The following is a 22353-nucleotide window of genomic DNA, read 5'->3' on the forward strand; positions in this document are numbered from 1 at the left end:
GTGCACTCATGAAACTTTTTTCATGTGAAATAAATTTCACTTTTTTTTTTTTTTTTTTTTAAATTGTTTCCGAACACCCTGTAGGAACATTGAATTGAGGATAGTCTAATTTTAGTGACACACTGGTACAAACACATTTAAGAACATTAGGATTCGAACGAAATCCAACCAATGCAGCCATTGCTGGTAGGTTGGAGGTCGTCGGGAAATTGTAGTTGTAAGTACGAACTCGTTGTGTTTGCACTACAGTCGTTGTCTGCAATGCCATGACAACATCTATTGCGTAATTGACTTCGAGCATGATCGTACAGTGGAGTCGCGAGAAGTTGGGTGGTTGAGGTTCAAATGACTCGTGAGATCTACCATATTAGACACAGGGATCCTACGATAGACGTGCTTCTACGACGCATTGGGAAGTGCCTGAAGCGAAGAATCATTCCTATCCTGACAGGAAGGCGACCGCTAATGCAACCAGAGTCACTGTAGTACTTCACGTAAGCGTACGAAGACTAACCAATCAAATATTGGAGACAAATCTACAATCTCGCACGCTTACCCCGCAGGGATATGAGTAATTTCCGCCTCGTGAAAAGTAAAGCCGGGTGCCTATTAACCAGAAAAAGGCTAGCCAAAACGAGACAGAGGGAACCAGGGGAGAATGCGGGAGAGAGGCCTTTGTCTAGCACGTACTAGAGTGAATATACGGTACAAGGCTTTGTTCACTGCTCACTGGATGGAACTTCGGCTCGACTTTCCTCTTCTCTGATCAATATACGGCCGACATGATAGTCGTTTTCGTAACCGTAGGCGTGCAGGTGATTGAGAAAATCCAACGTAACTAAAGTAATCATCTATTTGTATTTCTTAATGCAGAATGAACTTTCCTATATTTCGGTTACATACACAAGAAATCTTTAATGAGGATTAATGAGGCTTAATACATGACGCTTATTGTTTTAGTATCAGTGGATATTTCAAATTTTGTATACAAAGTAACGTGTTCTTAGCCTGAAGAATTTCTTTCTATTTAAGGATGAACAGCACATTAGAATAAATAAACAAACTGTGATAGCATTTGCAGATATAGAAAAAGCTTTTGACAGCGTAGATTGGAATATCATGTTAAGTGTGTTGAAGAATCTGAAAGTGGATTACAGAGACAGAAGATTAATATACCAAGTTTATAGGAACGAGGCTGTTATAGGAAGAGATCAGAAGGAAGCAAGAATAAGTAAAGAAGTGAGGCAAGGATGTGTGGACTTTCACCTCTCTTGATCAAGGTCTATATAGAAGAGAAAACGAGAAAGGCGTAAAAGTAAATGGTCAGGTTTTCAGCACAATAAGGTTTGCTGATGACATAGCACTGATAGCGGACAGAGAAATGGACTTGCAGGAAGAACTTTCAAACTTGAATGATCAACTGGGAAAAACATGCAAAATAAAGATAAATAAGAAGAAAACCGAAGTGATAAAGTGCACAAGAACAGGAGAGGAAGGGGCAAACATATGGCTAGGGAGAGAAAATCGAAGATGTTAATACGTTCCCCTATTTAGGAAGTCTAATATCCTCGGACGGAAGAAGTGAAAAAGACGTAAGTTCCGCAATAGCACAGACTAGACAAACATTCGATAGGAAAAGAGTACTGCTAACATCAAGAAATGTGTCGTTGGACGTTCGAAATCGATTTATTAAGACCCTAATATGGAACGTGGCGCTTTACAAATCAGAGACGTGGACACTGAGAAAAGCTGAAATATCCAAGCTGGAAGCATTTGAAATATGGTGTTGGCGCAGAATGCTGAGCATATCATGGATCGAAAGGAAAAGAAATGAAGATTTACTAAAGATACTAATGAAGGACGACAGATCATGAAGATAATAGGAAAAAGAAGAAACAGCACGCTTGGCATCTTATTCGGCACTCCGATTGGATCACCGTGCTGATAGAGGGAAAGGCAGAAGGAAAACCACGACGAGCACGACCAAAAATAGAATATATAGATACAGTTACGAAGAAGAGGCCTTATCAAAATATAAAACAGCTCTCCCAAAGGAGAGAAAAGGTTTAAAATTTCCATGCTGCCCACCAACTTATGGTTGAGATGAACAAGAAGAAGATAATTTAAAGGATAATCCAAACAACTGGCTCCTTCTTAATTGATAATGTGCGTACAATGCTCTCCTACATACTTTACTTATTGAGAAATTACTTTGGTTTTTCAGGCCTATGCAAGAACAATAAACACGTGACGATCTAACTATACATAAAAGGTTACTCGTGTATGTAACCGAAATATATATATATATATATATATATATATATATATATATTTTTTGCATTAAGGAACACAAATAGATAAGTACTTCAGCTATAATGAAGCATGTGTTTCATACGTTCTATGAGTCAATAAAATCTAATGTATTCACGATCACCATACAACGTTCACACTTGAAATTCTTGTATCAGAGGGGGAAGAGAGAATAAGCTACTTATCCTGCTCGCGATTGGTTTTCAGTCAGGGATTGGTTTTCACTGCTAGTGTGTCATACATTCGAGACGTAGGGCAGTGGTTTCCAACCTTTTTTGACTGACAACACACTTTACTGAATATTTACAACATCGCAACACATTTGATTTGTTGTTGTTATTATTATTTATAATTAATAATAATAATAATAATAATAATAGTGTAAGTTTAAAGTAGTAACTATCAAGCACTGAGCATTGCTGCTGCGTTGGAGGCACTGACTGCCAGGCTCAAAATTGCTTTTAACTAACTCTTAAATGTTTCATGATTTTTAATCTCAAACTTTGTAATACACCTTACGGAACTGCACGATACATCGGTTGGAAACCACTAACGTAAGATAACGCAGCGTGCTCCACTTGGTATAAGACCTTCTACGTCTCCGGATGTAAGCCGTACCGAGCATGTGTGTGTGTGACTACGCCTGGCCTTCAGCTAGGCTCCGACAACGACCATCGCTCAGCTACGCCAAGATCCACCACAATCGTAAACATACATACATAGACATTCAGCATCTGCACGACCGGCTATGTGCCGGAACATTTGCTTGTGTGGTCGTTCGGGATAGCTACACATGCTATTGAAGTGGATACTGTATTCTTTAGTACCCTGTACAATATATTCGGGAGAGCTCCTTCGTGGCTAAGCGGTTAGTGTACGCGCCTTTGGCGTGGGAGACCCGGGTTCGATTCCCGGCGGGAGCTCATGTGCTTCGGATTCCACGTTAATCAGTAGGTCCACGTATCATACAGCCTCGCTGCTGAACGGGACGTTAAACTCAAAATCAACCCAACTCAATATATTCTGGAATTTCGCTGGACTTTGTTAAGGGTCACTGTCATTTACATCTACTTGCGTACCAACTCAGGGCCACATTCATGAATTTCTACTGTTCTTTGTTTTCACCAGTATATATAAGCCATTAAGTTTTGACAACATCTGTACTTTTATATTTATAACAATTCTTTTAATAAATATACAATGAATTCGTTCGTAAAAATATTGGCTAGGGTGTGCATACGGCTTTTATTCTCGGTATGAGCTCATGTGCTTCGGATTCCATGTTTAGATGAATGTCCACATTTCAAATAACCTCGGTGCTGCAAGGGACATTAAACTTCAAATTTCATTCACGCTTGTTTCTTACATATAAATAGTACTGGAAGAGAAATCCACGACCATGAAAGTCTTTTGCTTAAGATTGGTTCCTCCTTTTTCTAATCATGACCAGGAACAGTCGATGTTCAGGATGCTTGCTGCTGACTTATTTGGTTATTTGACAGAAGTCTTTAACTGGACAGGACGTCAGACTGTATAACGAATCTAATTTTAAATCGACTTTGATGTATTTTGTCCACTTGGTTTTACATAAATAATCTCACACAGCATTCCATTATAGATATTCCAGAATCGTCCACTGGTATTTTATCTTTCTTCCAAACTAAAAAGCTTTGCTGGGAACATGTGACTAGAGGTGTGTATATACAGGAAGATGAGGAGCTGAGGTTTCATTACTATTAATGGTTACAATGCGTGTTAGAACATGGAGATTCATTGTTTATTGGTTTCTCTTAATTCAGTTGCCTTGGTAGTCTACCACCATGACCTTAGATACCATAGATAGCGATACATTACGAAAACTACTCTGGTGGCTACACCGGCTAGATATGCACCATTAATTTGTAGTGTTTTTAACTATGGTATGTTTCTACTGCATTGTGCACACCGCAAAATTTGATTTTCAATTATATAATTACTTTGCCTATCTGCTATTTATTTCTATTCTCAGCTATGGAGCGATAAGTTAGCCTTCGACACTCAAGGCCGGGTTCGATTCTAGGTGGAAACTCATACAATGTCATGTTAAGCAGTTCGTTCACGTCTTATATACTCTGAAAAGTGAAGTTTGAGCTCCAAATCAAACACTCTCACCCCAACAAGTGAAACTTCTGGTAAATAGAGCGTAAAATATCGAATACTCTATTTTTCAGCGTACCTGCTTAGTTGTTCAACTCTTGTACACATCTAAGTATTATCGAGAGATGCGGGACACAGATTATTCGGGAAGAAGCCAGCATTATGAGGTAACAGGAAAGTAATCTGACATATAACGCAGTGAACTCAGATCTAGGAAGTAAGAAATAGTGACACCGACCTATTAATTGAACATACCCCATCTTGATTGTCATATGCCTTCGTGGACTGTAGTATAAGGAGATTCAAATGATTAACGTAACGTGAATAATATCTTACTAAAAAATATCACAAATTAAAATATATCAACTTTTCCGTTACTATCAGAGCAACTCAATATACAGTACGAAAATAATTCTCATAACTGCACTTCAAAAGTATTTTATTCTGTTTAAAGCTAATAAGTTTCCAATAATAAGGAATAGAGGAAACCATCGATTTTTTAACACACCATTTCCTATATTCAAAGAGTAAAAAAGTGCGTAACTGGACCACGACCTTCGACGTACCGTGCCGATGCATTAACCACTACGCCACCCAGTCTGTTCCCTGAACAACCATACATCCTCTCACTCCTGACGTTGATGTTCTTTCACTCAGACCACTTGGCTTGTTCTACAACTTCCAGTTGTGCCTGGATCCGGGTTCGAATCCCTATCTAGTCATGCACTCTTTCTCTCTTCGTGAATCATTGAATTCGCACCCATAGAGGAATTGGTGCGTTATAAATAGGGTGTCTCCTCCATTTGTTATTAAAATGGTAATACAACCGTCAAAGGCGTTCTAAATGTGGACACTGGATTGTCCAAGCACAACAGAAAGTTGTGTGAAAGAACACCGACTTCCGGACTTCCAGGGAATGGACGTGTAGCGTAGTGGTTAATGCATCGGCATGGTACGCCGAAGGTCCCGGTTCAGTCATGTACTTTTTCACTCTCTTTCTATCACAAGTTTCCAATCATTCATCTCAAACTCTTATGCAGAGACGGCTTTAGGATTTTAATTTTGGGTAGGCCCGCTCCCTCGCTTATGGATACATATACACACTTGATTGATTAATGACAGTAGGAAATTACTTTTACAGTATTGGTTGATGCTATTTGTTAAATAATCTACCATTAACATAAATAGTGGAAAATATATTTACTCTTTATTTTATCTTTTAGCGTTTATTTATTTTTGAAAATTTTGGGGGTAGGCCTGTGTCTACCCGGCGTACCAGCTAAAGCCGCCGCTGCTGTTATCGGCTTCTCGTGGACAAAATCTCTGTTGCTATTTTAACTGCGGTTGTGCTCATGAACCAGCAACTAAGTTCGTTCTTGAATGCCATATTACATTAACGTGTGAACCTCATCGTCTTCTCTTGGCGTGGGAGACCCGGGTTCGATTCCTAGTAGAAGCTCACATGATTCGAATCACATGTTAAACTGCCGATTTATGTCTCATATAGCCACATTGTTGAATGTAACGCTAAACTCCAAATCAATCCATCTATTTTGTTCTGCTGTGAACTCGTTCCACAACAACCACAAAATTTTCTCGGACAAACGGCTGTCATATAAAGAGAAACAATCTGAAAACATTTTCAGGAAGAGGAAAATAACATTAATTAGCTATAAAAGGCATGCTACATAAAATATGATGTAAAACTGACCACACGACTAGCAGTAAGTTTCAGTAAGCATCACGGATAGAAAATTAACCATAGATTTTTACAATTACAATTATGCTCAAATATGTAAGTAAATAAGTAGAAAATATTACACAGACGCGCAATAAGAGTTTGCTACTAGAAATTGAAAATTTTCTACAAGATTATCAGTCAGTATCATTACGTTTATATCTGCAAACTACGTATTATGGACCTTAGTATTTTCCGTCAATATGCAAACTAAAGCATCATATGCAAATGATACGTAGAGAAAATATGTATATAAATGAACATGCTCCTTTCATTTCATGCAAATCATATATAGTGTGCACTAAATCATGCGATCACTGAGACTCTTAAAAACGAAAAAAATCTATCTAGAACAATAATATCATGAACTAGAAGTGCAAAAAGAAATCGACTGGTGTTTCACATTACGGAAGCTCGAGAGAAAATATTTGCTGTAAACACTGAGAAATTCTCTATAATTAGCTTACAACACCACCAGATGTCATTACACTCTTCAATTCCCGTTTGCAGGCCTTCAGGGAATGAGACATCAAATAGCATCGGACTTTGTACTGCTGCAATTTCAAACGAAGAGCTTCAGTTGGTGCATCAGGCTCCTGTCGAAAACAAAAACAGATGCATTTTAGAAAGAAGGATAGTTCTCGATAAAGCAGTGTCAAATTTCAAAGTGATAATCTGGTATGTGTATCAAAGTTCATTGATATTCATACCTGATATTCATTGGTAAAAAGAAATTAACAACAAATTGTAAGAACTTCTAAAGTAAAAATGAGAATCATGTCTTACCACTACTAATTGTAATTCCTGAAAATACTTTGTACTTCTTAACTTTCGACTCTCCCTTAGAGCTTTGTTCACGGAGGATTTAAAAAAAAACGGATTCACCGAGGTAGAGTAGTGTGAAGAACACCTTGTCTTTGCTGCTAGTCAACGTCAGAATGGTGGTCCAGCGCATGGCGGGTTCAATTTCTACATTCTTTTGTTCACGTAGGGAAGATTGCAAGATTACGCTGATGCTTTTATTTGGTGCCAATGTATGAACTGTTTTATTACTGTCTTCCATTCCTAGCTTTTAGCAAAACCCTTATCTATGCTAAGCTTCGGATTTTTTAAGAAAATAAAGACACTTTCAAAAACAAGTCTCAGTATTTCATTCTTGCCTCCAAATAAAATTTACGCATCAAATATATTGTGTTGTATTTCTTTTAAATGTCTCGACAAACCCAAAACTAAAATATTCTGCATTAGCATCTCCGAGATGCTCCTTGACCCGTACTTTTCTTTCTGTCATGCCTTTGTAACTCTCCAGACAACTGCACTTTATCTCGTAACCTCCTAATTTTTCATTCTCATGTGTTCTCCGCACTGTTCACCCTGGCGAGTTTTTTTATTATTATTATTTTCCCCATGTTTAGGGGATGATAGCAGAACAATAGACAGAAATACAGAGATCTTATTGAACACTTGCAGGGACATTGGTTTAGAAGTAATTGAAGAGAATACTAAATACATTAAGTCCGTTGGGATCATAATACTGCAAATAATAGATGCCTCAAAATATCAAATACTCTCGACAAATTGGATATTTTCAAATATCTAGGATCAATATTAACAGACCAAAACCATATTCACGAAGAAATTTCATGTTCACGAAGAAAAGTAGGGAATTTGTGTTATTATTCAGTTCAAAATCTGTCATCGCGAATTCTGTCAAGAAATTGGAATCTTAAAATATATAAAACGATAATCATGCTTGTTGTCCTGTATGACTGCGAAACATGGTCGCTTACTTTGAGAGAAGAACGCAGACTGAAAGAGAACAAGATCCTGAGACGAACATTTGGACCCATGAGGAATGGAAATATTGAATGGCGGAAACTTCATAACGAGGAACGAGGAACTATACCGTTTACCTAATATTGTTAGAGTCATCAAGTCTAGGAGGCTCAGATGGGCAAGTAATGTAGCCAGAATGGAAGAAAGTAGGGAGGCTTTCAACGTCTTACTGGAAATCCAATCGGAAAACGACCATTAAGAAGATCTGAGCACAGATAGGAGGACAATATTAAGATGGATCTCCCAGAAATAGCAATACGAAGTAGAAAATGAATTCAGCTGGCTAAAACCAGAAGTCAATGGAGAAGTTTTGTGAACGCGGCACTGAACTTCCGGGTTCCATAGACCATAGATTTAATTGGTTAATTAATTTTATTGTTTTTCTTCCTGTTTTTATCCTCCGTGCAAAGGGCTCTAGATGAGAGCCGAAAACTAAGAAGAACGAATTATTTTCAGAAACCACAATTACTGACAAATATAAGTAATATGACTGTTAAAATTTCTGAGTGTTAGCATAGTGTCCAACAATGAGCGTCCTGATTTTTGAAATCCTGAAAACAACTTTACCTAGGAGCTTGGAGACACTACAACAGAACAAAAATTTTACAGATATTATCAAATTGAGAGTTTCACCTTAATTGAGATACCCATTTACGAGTCTCGATTATATACCATGGTCACGATGACCCAAAATATGTCAAATTTAAACTGTCACTAATAGCTGTTACAACCATTCTGAGAATTTTGCTATAGACCGATTCAATTTCAAATCGTCCAGGCAAACCACAATTGGTCCCCATCATAGTCTCAGATTTATTTTATTTTTTTTTTTTTTTTATGTGGGATCCACATGCAATATTATTAGACCCATATTTTTTTTCTTTTTGCTGAAAAAAAAAATTTCCTTCGATATACAGCCTTCCAAAATGACTGCCCTCCTCTCGGGTTGCTCGAAAAACTGCAAAACATGTCAAATTAAAAAGTTTTGTTGTAGAGAAACGAGTGTACTTAGTAACATAATCGCAATAGCAGGAAGAGTATAAAGCTGTATGTTTCGGTGGAGGGCCAAAATTCGTCGATTGGTCCAATAGGAATTGCGCAATTCACTCGCAATGTTGCCAACTTTGGTAAAATTTTTGCTAACTTCAAACATTTTTTTTTCTGTCCTCACGAAGAATATCAACCATCTGCTTCTAGCATCGAAATCTATTCCATACGGTCTCTTGAAAATGTAAAGGACTTACGTTTCTGATTATTACATTCCACGTTATAGAATGATGAAAAGCTGAAAATTTCATTAAGACGCCATTTTCTCAAAAAACCCACCTTTTAAAAAATCTGAATTTTTTACATGTATTGGAGAAGTACCTAAGTATTTAATATCCGTTAACCGTTCATGCGGCTGCAGTCCCAAACATTCGCAATTAATTATTGAAATTTCGATTTTTGTACTGGAAATGTAAATATTTCCTATGGGCATTTAGATCATATACACAAGGCGAATTGAAAGGGAGTATGAAAATTTTGAGAGACGAATCCTGACATCAAATCCAATAGAAAAGTTCCTATAAACATGAGTCGAATTCCGCTTCGTTTTCGAGTTACAGGATTTCCAACTAGGGATCCAAAATCGGCTCGCGACAATGGAAAATAAAATATAAATTTCGCGTTAAATCAGAACTGTATGTTAAAGTTATGATGAAGTTCAGAAAGTTGATTTGTATCAATATGATAATTCTTACTTGCGTTGCAATTCGGTTGGCAGTGTTGCCAACTTGGTAGAACTTTTATTTGTTTCCAAATGAAACTGCGTGGTTTTTATTTGATATTTGGTATTCATTAATGATTGTAAACATCACATGAAGCACAATTTCCCCCACACCACCACAGTTTTCGAAAACTTACATGCATTTCATTAAAAGGTTTTATCTCGTGCGTTATTGATAGTTGATTTTATCTCGTGCGTTATTGATTAAGTGTGAATTTCACTTGATGTTTGCTATCATTAGTAAAACCAAAATATCGAATAAAAACTACGTCTTTGTAAGTTGTAATAATAATAATAATAATAATAATAATAATAAAAAGAAGAAGAAGAAGAAGAAAATTTATCTTTTATTATTGCAAAACCTCTCGTAACTCCGCGCATCAAGTTCGAACTTGTTCAAGAAGTTCTGCTGCAACCACGAAACACTTTATTACGTGATTCAGTGTCGTGAACATCGTCCTAGTGTTCTCTAGAACTATGAAAATTGTTTTCATTGGTAACATAATGTTGTAGTGCACTAATTACAGTGTTTGTGTGAATAACAATGGAGAAGTCCTATTACAGTAAGGACCGTATTAAATGTGTTGATTATTTTAAAAGGCATAAGATAATTGTGTACAGAAAGAATTCTTGACAAAAATTTTATCTTCAGTCACGAGAAAATTCAGATATTTCTAATGAATCCGCAACAGAATACAGAGAAGCAAGATGAGTACCTTTTGAGTTTCTTTACAATTTGGAACAGTTTATGAACAAAAGCATAATTTATGTAACTACAGGAATGTCACTATTTGTTTGCTTACCTTGACTTCCTTGTTCTCTATCTCCACAGGTTTCCCTTCCTTGTCTGGAGTTCCTTTAGGTATAGCTGCAGTGGTTAGAAACTGATTCTCCACGTACGTTATTAAGGCAAGCGCTGTCTCTGGTTGATAGGTGCACAAGTGAAGCTCTATTATTAGCAGACACACACGGTGAGCAAGACTCTCTTCTACATTTTTTTTTAAAGGAAAGAAAAAATATATCAGTGCTAACATCCACTGTTTCTCTTTAGCAATTAGGCGAGTTCAAAGGTGTGGTAATCACTAACAGATCAATTACCTTTCCAATGTATTTTGTAGGGAATGACAAGATTTACAATAGTTGAATGAATTTCAAGAAATGAATATTCAAACTTTGTCCTAACAGTAAGACAAGTTAAATCAATATTTAGAGAATAACTCCCATGCATTTTTGTGATATTTTGTTTCATTCATTCTGGAGAGAGTTTTGTTGTTGGAAGTAGGTTCTGAAGAGTAAAATTACGTTGTCTGTAGAATGAATAAAACATAGTAATGAAGAAACAAACAAAAAAGCAAACAAACAAACAAACAAAGATTATTGTCTAATTGTTGATTCAATTTGTCTTTGGACAGTTTTAAATATTCCTCTCGAAATCGATCCAATAACAATAGTGGACCTTCAATCCAACATTCTACGATTCGGCACACTTTGTAATCCAGCATCGTTCGAGTCGCTCGCGTATTTTATCGCGTGAATTCGTACGTATGTTGACCTTGACCACCAGGTCTCCTCACTGCAAAGCAAAACGTCCTGAACGACAATGGCTGACTTGTCAGTGATCTACATCGATCGTTGGTACCGGTAATGTACGGTACCTCTACACTAATCTCAAGTCATTTTGAACATTTTATTTTTGAACTCTTCTCACGGACCATGCAGATAGAGGCTGAACTCTGGCTTAAACGGTATTGAGAATGTCACTATTCACCTCAGGGATCACGAAACAATGTATGGATTTGACACCAATATCGGTCGTTTACGATTATCTTTACATGTGACCCTCTCCCTTTAGGGGTGCTAAGGGTGTTTTATTCTCACAGGGGGCTGAACTTGGACTTAATAGCCATCGAGAAGGTCAATACTGATCTCAGTGACCTGAAATACTAGGAATTTCACACTAATATCGGATGTTTTTGATTATTTTTACATACCACATTTTTCTATCCCCTAGGGTTGTCTTACTTCCATAATATTTGTTTCCAAATTGTAAGTCAAATGTTTACCAAGGTTGGTAAATTGCTCCAGGCATTCCAGAGATATGCTGGAATAAATACATGAAGATACTGCTGTTTACTGTATATTCCCCCCTTAAAACGAAAATTTTCAAAAACGCTGTGGCATATGTCCGCTTATATGTAATGAGGACATATCCGTTTATAGTTAATAAGGTCTCAGAAGGATAGAAGTCACTGGGGAGCTTTGGTGAACGCAGCATTGAACCTCTGGGTTCCAAAGGCCATAAAGTTAGAGGTGTTTATATACCGAGTTTCATGTTCCTAGATTGAAAAGTTCATGAGATATTACACTTTTGGCGTAAACTGTGACCCCTGCGCTTCCCTTAGGATAACCATTTCAATCAAACTGACGTGATAAAAACCAGTTCGAGCTAGGTGAGAATTATATGTTTAGAAAAAAAAAAAAAAAAAAAAAAAAAAATGAATCGGTTCACCAGTTTTCTCCTGATTCGATGATTCACAAGATTAGTTTCAATTTTATAACAGACACAGAAATGTCACAAAGCCAAACAATATTGTTACGATCAACTATCTTAGTGACCCTGGTTAATTTAATTTCCTAAAAGTTTTTTTTTTTTTTTTAATCATCGTAACATACATAATTTCTAAAGTTCCATTTCATCTATCAACTCATCCACATGAAGCTTTCTTACTACTTTCGATATTATCTTTTCATTTCTATTTAAGGACAGGAAGTGTAATTTTGACATAACCGATGGAAGAAATTTTTAACAGAAAAAATCTATAAATAAAAGTGAATGTGTTTGTGACTATATACCTCTTGAACCAGCCGACCGATCTCGATCAAATTTTCAACATAGATGAAGTTCGGCCCTGGAATGGTTTTTTATCATTTCACTTTAACGGTATAACGTAGGAGAGGGAGGGGGGATATATAAAAATGACCGAGATTAGTGTCGAATTCATAGTTTTCGAGATTGTTGACACGAACAGTGGCACTTCCGATGCCGTATAAATCATGACATAAGGAGCTGTGCATTCAAAATTTTTACTTCAACCTAGCGAAGCGGGCAATCAACGCTATTACCTCATAAAATACAACGGAAACGACTATTACAGCTTTCTTCTTTTTTTTTCTTCTTTCTTTTGTTTCTTTTTTTTTTTTTTTAATGAAAATTAAATATGAAGTAAGCACTGTCACAGTCGTAGCTACGGGGTGCACAGACTGATAACCTTTCATTACAACTAACAAAACAATACCCATTCCCAATAGATATGTTAAATGCCTGTTTTCATTTCTGGGTCATTCCATATCAATTCAACACAGTGACTTAACCTCACCACCTCAGATTTTAATGAAATTTGGTATATTGATGCCCTCTAGATAGACTAAGAAAAATACCAAATTTCAACTTTATATATCGACCGGTATTGAAGGGCTATGTAAAGTTTGGAAAAAATGCCCAAAATAACATGTTCAATGTGTTTTGATATTCGAATTGCAGATCTCCTAATTGAGCGAGCTGGTTGAGGTGTCATTTTACAACATTTTTCATAGCATTTCCTGTGGTATACAACATCATGCAGGCTAATACAAAATTTTATTTTCAAAATCAAAATCAAAATTTTACTTCAAAATTTTCCCAAAAAAAAAAAAGTACATTTTTTAGGAACATCTCAGCTACAGCATATTTCACTTGGGTTGAGTAGGCAAAATTTACTTTGATAATGTCTTTTACTGTCCACTCAAAAAGTTGTCTTAGGGTTTGAATTTGATTGTCATAGGGTCTTTGCAAACTAGCACAAGCTGCCAGTCTCTTTACCGAACCACCTACTCCATCGCAAGACCCTTTGCCATGTACTATAGTCGAGAAGTACCACCCTCCTTTCTCTTTAAAAGCTGCCTCATGAAAGCAGAGGTTCAAAAAGTTTTTCTTATTTTTGTATTGCGCAGTAGACCTGTCGGAAAAAATAAAAAAAACTTTGGAAGTTTTTGAAATTTGGATGTCAGAAATGATATGAGTCTTTTTTCGAAAGGTGTAAACAGCAACTGTATTGTGCTCTAGGCAATCGGAAACAACTACATATTTAACAAGTTCAGCTTTGTTTTTCTGTTTGAAATATAAAACAAAAGGATGGATTGTGACCTGTTAGCTTGTCCACTGACAGCTCTGTTCTTTATCTTGTAGTGCTGTACTATAATTTTCAAAAAAAGTCACAGATGACAGCAAATTCTGATTCTTTGAGATTTTCTTTTGTGTAGTTAAGGAAGGCTCCCTGTTGCTTGCCAATAAACTCATGCCTACCCGCTAAAGCTGCTCCAATTTGTTTGGTTTGTTTAGGCTTAACGTCCTTATGTAACAGCGACGTTAAGAAGGATTCGACATATTACTTGAAGTGGCATCTGAACCACTACTCGGTTTCCACCTGGGAGAAATTTTGTGGACTCATCGGAACCCCTTAATAACAAGGCGAAAAATAGATTCAACACAGATGATTTGACATATGTGAAAACGTCACTATGAAATTCACGTGGTATTTTTGATTGCAATTTGTGGCATTTTTGCATATATATATATATAAAAAAAAAAAAAAAAAAAAAAAAAAAAAAAAACAGCCAACCCTGTTGTTGTACCAGTGCTATCTGTATACTTTTTACAAACCACGTTTATTTACAGTAACATTTTTAATTATGAAACCTGTATTAATATTATTTTCAAGTTCAAAAACTATCAGTACTTTAACTTGCTTTAAGTTAGTTTTTAAATTATGAGATAATAAGTATAGTCAGCAGATTACCTGTCAGTATGATATGTTTTAGATCCATTACTGTACTCTTCATGTTGGTGTTCATATTTATTCCCACAAGTTAAAAAAAAAAAAAAAAAAAAGTATATTTTTCAGCTAGGTACAGGGTATTAATGAAAACTAGTGTTAGTTTAATTTTTTTTAAATAATGAACCCATTATCATCCCAAATTCATATTTTGCCAGGTGCTTTACAACAATACTATCTATTCATGGAATTAATTTCAAAATTTTAAAATATGAACTTTTTGAAAAATTTTGATTTTGACTTTGAAAATAAAAATTTGTATTAGCCTATATGATGTTGTATACTACATGAAAGCGCACGAAAAATGCTGTAAAATGACACCTCAATCAGCTGGCTAGCTCAATTAGGAGATCTGCAATTCCAATTTCAAAATACATTGAACATGCTACTTTGGGAATTTTTTCCAAACTTTACGTAGTCCTATCTTCAACACCGGTCGATATATGAAGTTGAAATTCGGTATTTTTCTTAATCTATATGAATAGTAACCCTGTGGAAAATTTCATGACAATCTGAGATGGTAAGGAATTTTGTTCTCAAATTGTGTTGATTTAACCTCGAATGGCTCTTCTTTTCAATTACTTTGCATTCTAAAATTCTACCTATGTTTTCAAATTACTTAAAGCAATATTTTATTTAACTTTTAATACACTTAAAACCAAATAAAATGAGCACTTGAAATTGTTACAGTAAGGGGGATTGGTGGGCTTTAAAATTACTTTTGTGCACACTCATAGGTAAAGTTCTAGCTACACCTATAGTGCTATACACGCTAAACTTTCCATGCTAAACAGGAGAAAATTCCATGATTCTTTACGAAGCAAACGGTAGTTTTATCATTTCACTTTGTTTTTTCTGTATATATACGCTCTATACACATATATAAAACTTCTAAAACTGTAAACTCCATTTATTTACAATACATTATTCTTTTAACATCAATTGCGCACTCTTAATATTTTAACTGAGGTTTATTAATACCTAAAAATTGACTTACCCATTGGTTCTATAAAACTGAAGATTTTATTCATGATTTTTAAAGCAGTACTGTACTGCTTGAGATGGTATAAAAGGACGGCTTGGTTATAATAGATAACACAATGTTCCACATCCTCCAGAGAATCAAAGTCTTCGATGTTCACATGTGCCTGAAAACAAACAAGCATAAAAATGGTTAGACTCCCCTCATTTTTTTTTGTTTTGTTTTCTTTTTCTTTTTCTTTACTTTCAAATAAAGATGTGATATAATGGCGATTAAAAGTTAAATACCAAACACACATTTTAATCAGAACTCTTTAGTATACATCCTCTCTGTCAATACTTCTACACTAAGCAACTAGATCATGTACGTACATTAACACACTATGAACATGCATGTTTTGTGCAGATCTTTTCTTCTTGTAATCCGAAGATCGAAAAAATGAGATTGGATCGGGGATCGAAATAGCTTATCGTGTCAGTGCAGTAACCACTACACTATCAGTTCCTCCTGACATCAGCAATACACTTTCACTCTTCATTGAAATCACATAGGCAGTATCACGATCTACAAATGTTGTATTTGGGACAACCAAATTTTTTTCGATACACACCGATCTATAGTTCAATTATAACTATCTCTCCGGATAGTGCAAAAGACATTGTTGCTACATGAATTTCGTGAGTATGCAACGCGAACGTCGTAATGCATGCTAAAGTGGGCGCAGTAGAAATTTAGTACTTACCCGAAGACATGACTCCTCTATGGTCGTGCATCGTACTCTCGCATGTATCAGCTATTTCAGCAGATCTCCTGGCGTTAGTGCTTATCGCTCAAGTTCAGCCACGTCAAAGACTTGACTGATGCAACGAACATGCGAAATGTGCCAGAGAAAATTGAAAAAGGTTTACTGGTCTGACGAGTCACAAGTTTTGCTCTACTCTCAGGATGTGTGTTTGGCGGAAACTCCGTGAGACGCAAACCACTGGTGGTGGATATATAGTATGGACTATGCTTACATGTCAAGAACTAGGTGGGTGTAGATGAATACATAACTGGCATTCGCTATCATGAATCTTCCAGCAGATTCAGTACATAACACCATGTTATACATTTCTACTTCAAAATAATAATTACTTAGGCATCACGCACGTCCAGTGCAGAAACTGTTTGGGATCACAATGCAGACTTCTAGGATTTTCTATGTTTCAATGCTTCCCGAATTTCAAAATCACTTAGCACTCGCGGGAGGCAGGGAAACGGTTTAATATCTTTCGAAATACCTCCATCTTGGCATTGAAATTCTCATTACACCTAGCCTAGTAGGTAGGTAGGACGTTATACTAAACAATTAAAAAAAATATATATTAATTTATTCAAATGGGACTACACCAGAGTACAGAAGGCTGATCTGTATATATGTGTTCGATTTTAAACCTTCACACCTGCTCATAAAATCAACTGATCCGAATGATTCAAACAGCAGGAGAAAGCCAAAGGCTTCTAATATCACGCCAAATTTGTGTGTGTGGGTGTGTGTGTGTATGGTCTGTTTGAATCATGGCTCTCAAGGTGAATCGGGTTTGGGAAGGCTGCATCGTTGCACTTTTCCGCGCGAAGTTTTTTGTGATACAGATTCAAAACCAGTGCAGGGAAAATGGATGTGCCTTGGGGTAAACGACCATCAAGAACAATATTAATCGACATGCACAACACAACGTTCCAATACTTTGTTCACCCACTGAGGGGAATACGAAGCGACCATGTACTGCAGTGACTCCACCTGTAGCCGGAAGTTTCGCCCAACGATCTCCAGGAAAACCCTCCTACATAACGTGTGATTGCACATGGCACAGTCAACTGTGAACCGCAACCTACATGGCACATTAAAGCTCCGGATGGTGTTTAAAAGTCATGGACATGTCCTTACTGCGGCCTATTCGAGTGAAAAATAGACCCACTGCAGGCGTCTCTACGAATGCCACTTTATCCGGGAAAAGTGGAAGTTTGTTGGCACACTCGATGAAGTATGCATTTATCTATTATCAGACTGTGTCAAAGTTCGAGCCACAACGTACGCCTTACAAGATGCAAGAATTAGTCCTGCCTTCATCCGTCAGTGCAAAGAAAGTTTCTCGAAGGGATTTCTGGTTGTCACGGGATACTACTATGAAGGTAAGTTAACGATTCGGCAGTGCCTAAAAACTGCAAAATCAACTCTACATTTTATCAGTAACATATACTCACACCAATTTATACAGGAAATCTGTTCCGTTTGTATGGAAAGGCAATAAATTAAGTCCGTGTGCATAGATATGCTTCATCACGTAATTTTATTCTACACAGAGATTTATGCAACAGACATCGGCATCCGCGGCTATTCCCTTCCAGGACATGCCAGTCCCATGGATTTTCGCGAGTTTGGTGTACTAAAAGAGCACTTGCATCTCGTCGTGTCGTTCGTCGCCTCTGAAAAGCCTTGCAGGAAGAATGGCTCACGATTCCCATCCCTGTACTTTAACGGAGCCTCCTCCTACAATGGAAGCTTCAGTACAGGGCTATTGTCAAGACACAGGGTGCTCACATCGAGGGCAACTGATGTTGGTCCCCTGTTTTTTCTAAGGTAGGTAAGACGTCAAAATCGGACACATATAGACGGACCAACCTTCTGTATCACATATTTCAAATCTACGTATTAAACGAAAACTTACAATACCGCATTTATAGTTCAGTATTTCAAACTAAAGAAGATACTGTGTACATATATAAAAAGGCCTCTAGAGTAGTAATAACGCAAGTGAGATGGACGAGCCAATGCACATCCAAAGTACCTTAATATAGAATACTATGATCATGATAAAACATTTCTTGATTAAACAAAAACAAAGTTAACGGGAATGAAAATTTGACCTGATCTTTTTAAAGGTTTTATTCGAAAAAGTGTTACATACGTATCACATTCAATCGTCTACATAGCTTTGAATAGCGAATACTTATGACGGCAAAATTTTAAATTTCGACCGAAAAGAGTACCGAATTGTGTCGGCGGTCTTTGAATACTATTACCTCTACATATACAGAGGATTTAGTGGTTACACGATGACCCTGCATTCTAAGATGACGCCGCTCACATTGGACGCGTTACAACTACTTCCTTGGTATTATTTTTTCCTTCATCTCTCTTTCTGATGACACATTTAGTGTACCTTACTTAGTATGAGATTGCGTTTCATATAGGCTGTTTAACTCCGTTTTCATAAATGTATATAATTGAAAAAATGAAATAAAATATTTTGAGTTTTATGTCTCACGGTTATGCCGGTTAGGCTAAAGGAGACGGTGATGATGAGTGATGAATGAAATGGTGGAATGAAGAAAGTGGGAGGAAACGGGAGAACCCCGAGAAAACCCACGCACACGGTGTTTGTCCACCACAAAGTTCAGTTGGCGGGGGCTGGGATCGAACCCGGGAGCCCAAGCACCAGAGGTGAACGCTCTACTACTGAGCCACTGCGGCCCGATGTATATAACTGAATCCATCATAAATGCCCAATAATATACACATAGATACACAATGAGTTGTCAAAGCAGAATAGCGTAAGCTATAGTACAGTCCACATCATTTGAATGACTGCACACCAATCTGAGGAATGAAAATGTGTGGATGATGTGGGGAAATGAATGGGTAGCATATTGTTTAAAGCACTGGCACGCTAAGTTAAGAAACCCGAACTCAATCATCGGATAAGCCGAGTCTTTCCACTCTTTGAATTCCATCGAATCAAGTTACGTTCGAAGTTAAAGACAGACTGAAGTAATGACGATTTTTATAATTAAAACATGGATTTACAAGTGTAATTTAACAATTAGCTATCATAACAACCATAACAGATATTATTCAAGTAACGGAATTAAAACCTTTCATTCAAGATAACTCCATTTTCTTTGTTTAAATAACTCATTCATTTTTAATGCAAATTTTGAACAACATTATCTGACCGATGTACTTCTATTATCTCAATTTTCGTTCTGAGTTGAACGCGATGTGAGCTCTAGTTTCAATTTGGGAAGTTATCAACCTACATACGTAAGTATAACAAAATACAATAATTACAAGATAATTCTTGCATATACTCCCGATATGGAATCTATGTATTTATCTTTTTGTGTACGAAAGGTTCTAGCCTATTTAAGCAAGCAACGGAACCTATAAGTCCGTAAAGTAGATAGGGTAGTCAGTTCCTTCACCCTGTTTAAAACCTTTGATGCAAGCGGTCCCGGGTTTGATTCCCGCTAGATCGAAAAGATGTAACAGGTTTTGCAGGCCAGACATCCTGAGTGAGGTTTTTCGAGGGTTTTTCTCATTCACACTAGCCGAATGCTGGGATGGTACCTAACATAATAGTTGCAGGCCGGTTCCTTACTTCCCCCATTTCTTTCTTCCTCTCCAATTTTCCGGGCAGTGTGATCGCCGAGGGACGTAATCCCTCATATGTGTGGCGGGCTAACATGACAATAGATGACAAAAGTCCAGAAATCTAATTCCTAATCTTAATCCCCTTATTTAAAAGGAAAATCTGGAAAATAACAAACTGGTGAGGAAATAGGACTGAGAATTATAACTATGGAAACTGCGTATATGCCTAGGATGTCATAAAATAGAGGATCTGCCCACGCATATCTTCATCCTATGGACTCAGTGAAGCCAAAAAAACAACTGAGCATCGCCTGAGTAGGCACGTCTGATTGACTACTCTCATTTCCGACATGATTGTTGGCTCTAAACATTGTGATTTTAGTGGTGCGGAGCGGGCAGAGTGGGTGTGGCGAAACTGTGACGTATGGCTTCACAATTTTGTTGCATGAGCAGATCTTCTATTTTATAACATCCTTCGTATGTACACACACTGATGAATAATAGCTTCAGCAATTAATTCCTTCGATATAAGGTTCTCCGTCTTCTTATCGTTTCAAGCAGCCAGATCCTTGAAAAGTTGGGAATCTCTGTAATGCCTCATAATTACAGTGCTTTTGTTGTTTTAAAACACAGGTTGACAAATATGTCTAATGTGAAACAGGAACATACCTAATATAATTCAATGAGAGCTCAAATGTTTATGACAATTCTATCATATAGCATTATAGCATTAATGATTTAAATCATTACATTTAATTGAAATTCAGCATATCTTACACGTAAACTTTTTGCTATTAAAATTAAAAACATCCATACCTGACTGCACACCAGATTCATATTCTTTCTAAATTGATCCGTCTTCTTGAGTTCACTTTTGTAATACTCAACAACAGCCTTGTTATGAGCCACTTTGGTATCCGTTGGTCTTGATGATTCTAGTTTCGTCAAATGTTGCAAACAAGATCCATAATTTCCTTTGTTGAAATCTGCTAAAGCAGTTTGGGCTAATTCTCGCTCTTGGTCCGAGATCACTGGAGTTATAGATGTGTCCAGCGTTTTTTCCGTCTCCCCTTCTTTCTCAGCCATATTTGAAATTTTCGCGTTATACTCAAGTAACACTTACTCAGTTTTATTCAACTGCAAGGAAAAATATAACATAAGTGTTAATTTAGCATAAGGACAAGACAGTTTGGGATTGAATGGAAATTACTAGAAGTTACCGTGATGTTTCGATGGAATAAAAATTGTAATATTTTACTGCCTATACACTTCGAGAAAATCTGATGTGTTTCTGAGAACCTTATAAAAAAAATTAATGCTCAATTCATGTATAATGGACATGGACATTACACAAAAATGATGAAAAGCGATTGGAAACATTCGAAATGTGAGTGTGAAAAAGAAAGAAAATGAAATCTTTAAGTTTTACGTCGCACGATTATGCCGGCTAGGCTAAAGGAGACGATGATAAGAAATGAATGAAATGGTGAATGAAAGTGGGACGAAACGGAAGAACCCCGAGAAAACCCACGCACATGGTTTCCTCCACCACAAACCTCACCTGGCGCGAGCTGGGTTCGAACCAAAGACCCCATGAATTAGGTGAACGCTCTACCACTGAACCACTGCGGCCTTCTGGAGAAAATTGGAGAGAATTAAATGGATCGAGCGGGAAACGAATGAGAGAGTGTTAGAAATGGTGGAAAAGAAAAGAACACTTCTAGATATTATTAAAAAGAGGAATAGAAACTGGTTGGGGCATTGGCTAAGAAGGAACTGTATCATGAGGGACGTGCTAGATGATATGATGACAGGAAAGAGAGGGAGGAGCGAAGGAGACTACAATTAATGGACGATATCAAAACAGAAAAATCGTACGTGAAAACGAAGAGTTTAGCGAAAGACCGTGGAGCATAGATTCTCAGTTGCAGCAAGTGACGTGCTAACAATGGCAGAATACCTATGATGATGATTATGTATAATTCCTATTACAGTTTATAAAAATACCAAGAATCCACTAAACTTCATGTCATTTTAGAAAGCAGCAAAATAGGAGTAACGTTCAACGTGATTTCCAATAATAGTTGTTACACCTGTAGAGATAGTACAGTTCAAGAAAGGAGGGTGGAGGAAGAAACAAGTGAACGAAACAGCGACAAGTGACACAATAATAATGAAGTCAACGCAACCGTTTCATTCTCAGCAATGCATTATGTTATTTTTAAAATTGCTGCTTCTTTTTACTTCTTGTTGTCAATCAACGAAATTCATAAAAATCACTGAATCTCACAGGTTATA

At 36.9% G+C, this 22353-nt stretch overlaps 1 protein-coding gene across 2 annotated transcripts in view; it reads right to left on the bottom strand.

The window, feature by feature from the left end:
• The window catches only part of Not10 (CCR4-NOT transcription complex subunit 10), a 146766-nt gene that overhangs the window by 117607 nt on the left and 6806 nt on the right, over window positions 1-22353 (bottom strand). Inside the window, exons 2-5 of one of the 2 annotated variants that reach the window (XM_081756986.1) lie at window positions 20872-21192; window positions 15657-15807; window positions 10592-10776; window positions 6673-6780 (exon numbers count right to left, since the gene is read on the bottom strand). In XM_081756986.1, coding sequence (XP_081613112.1) covers window positions 6673-6780; window positions 10592-10776; window positions 15657-15807; window positions 20872-21141 — 714 coding nt within the window. In that variant the 5' untranslated portion in view covers window positions 21142-21192. Of the gene's footprint in view, window positions 1-6651; window positions 6781-10591; window positions 10777-15656; window positions 15808-20871; window positions 21193-22353 lie in introns of both variants that reach the window. The other variant, XM_081756980.1, reaches the window with a different exon arrangement.

This window comes from Thermobia domestica, chromosome 1, assembly GCF_964235325.1.
Source record: "Thermobia domestica chromosome 1, izTheDome1.hap1.1, whole genome shotgun sequence".
NCBI lineage: Eukaryota > Metazoa > Arthropoda > Insecta > Zygentoma > Lepismatidae > Thermobia > Thermobia domestica.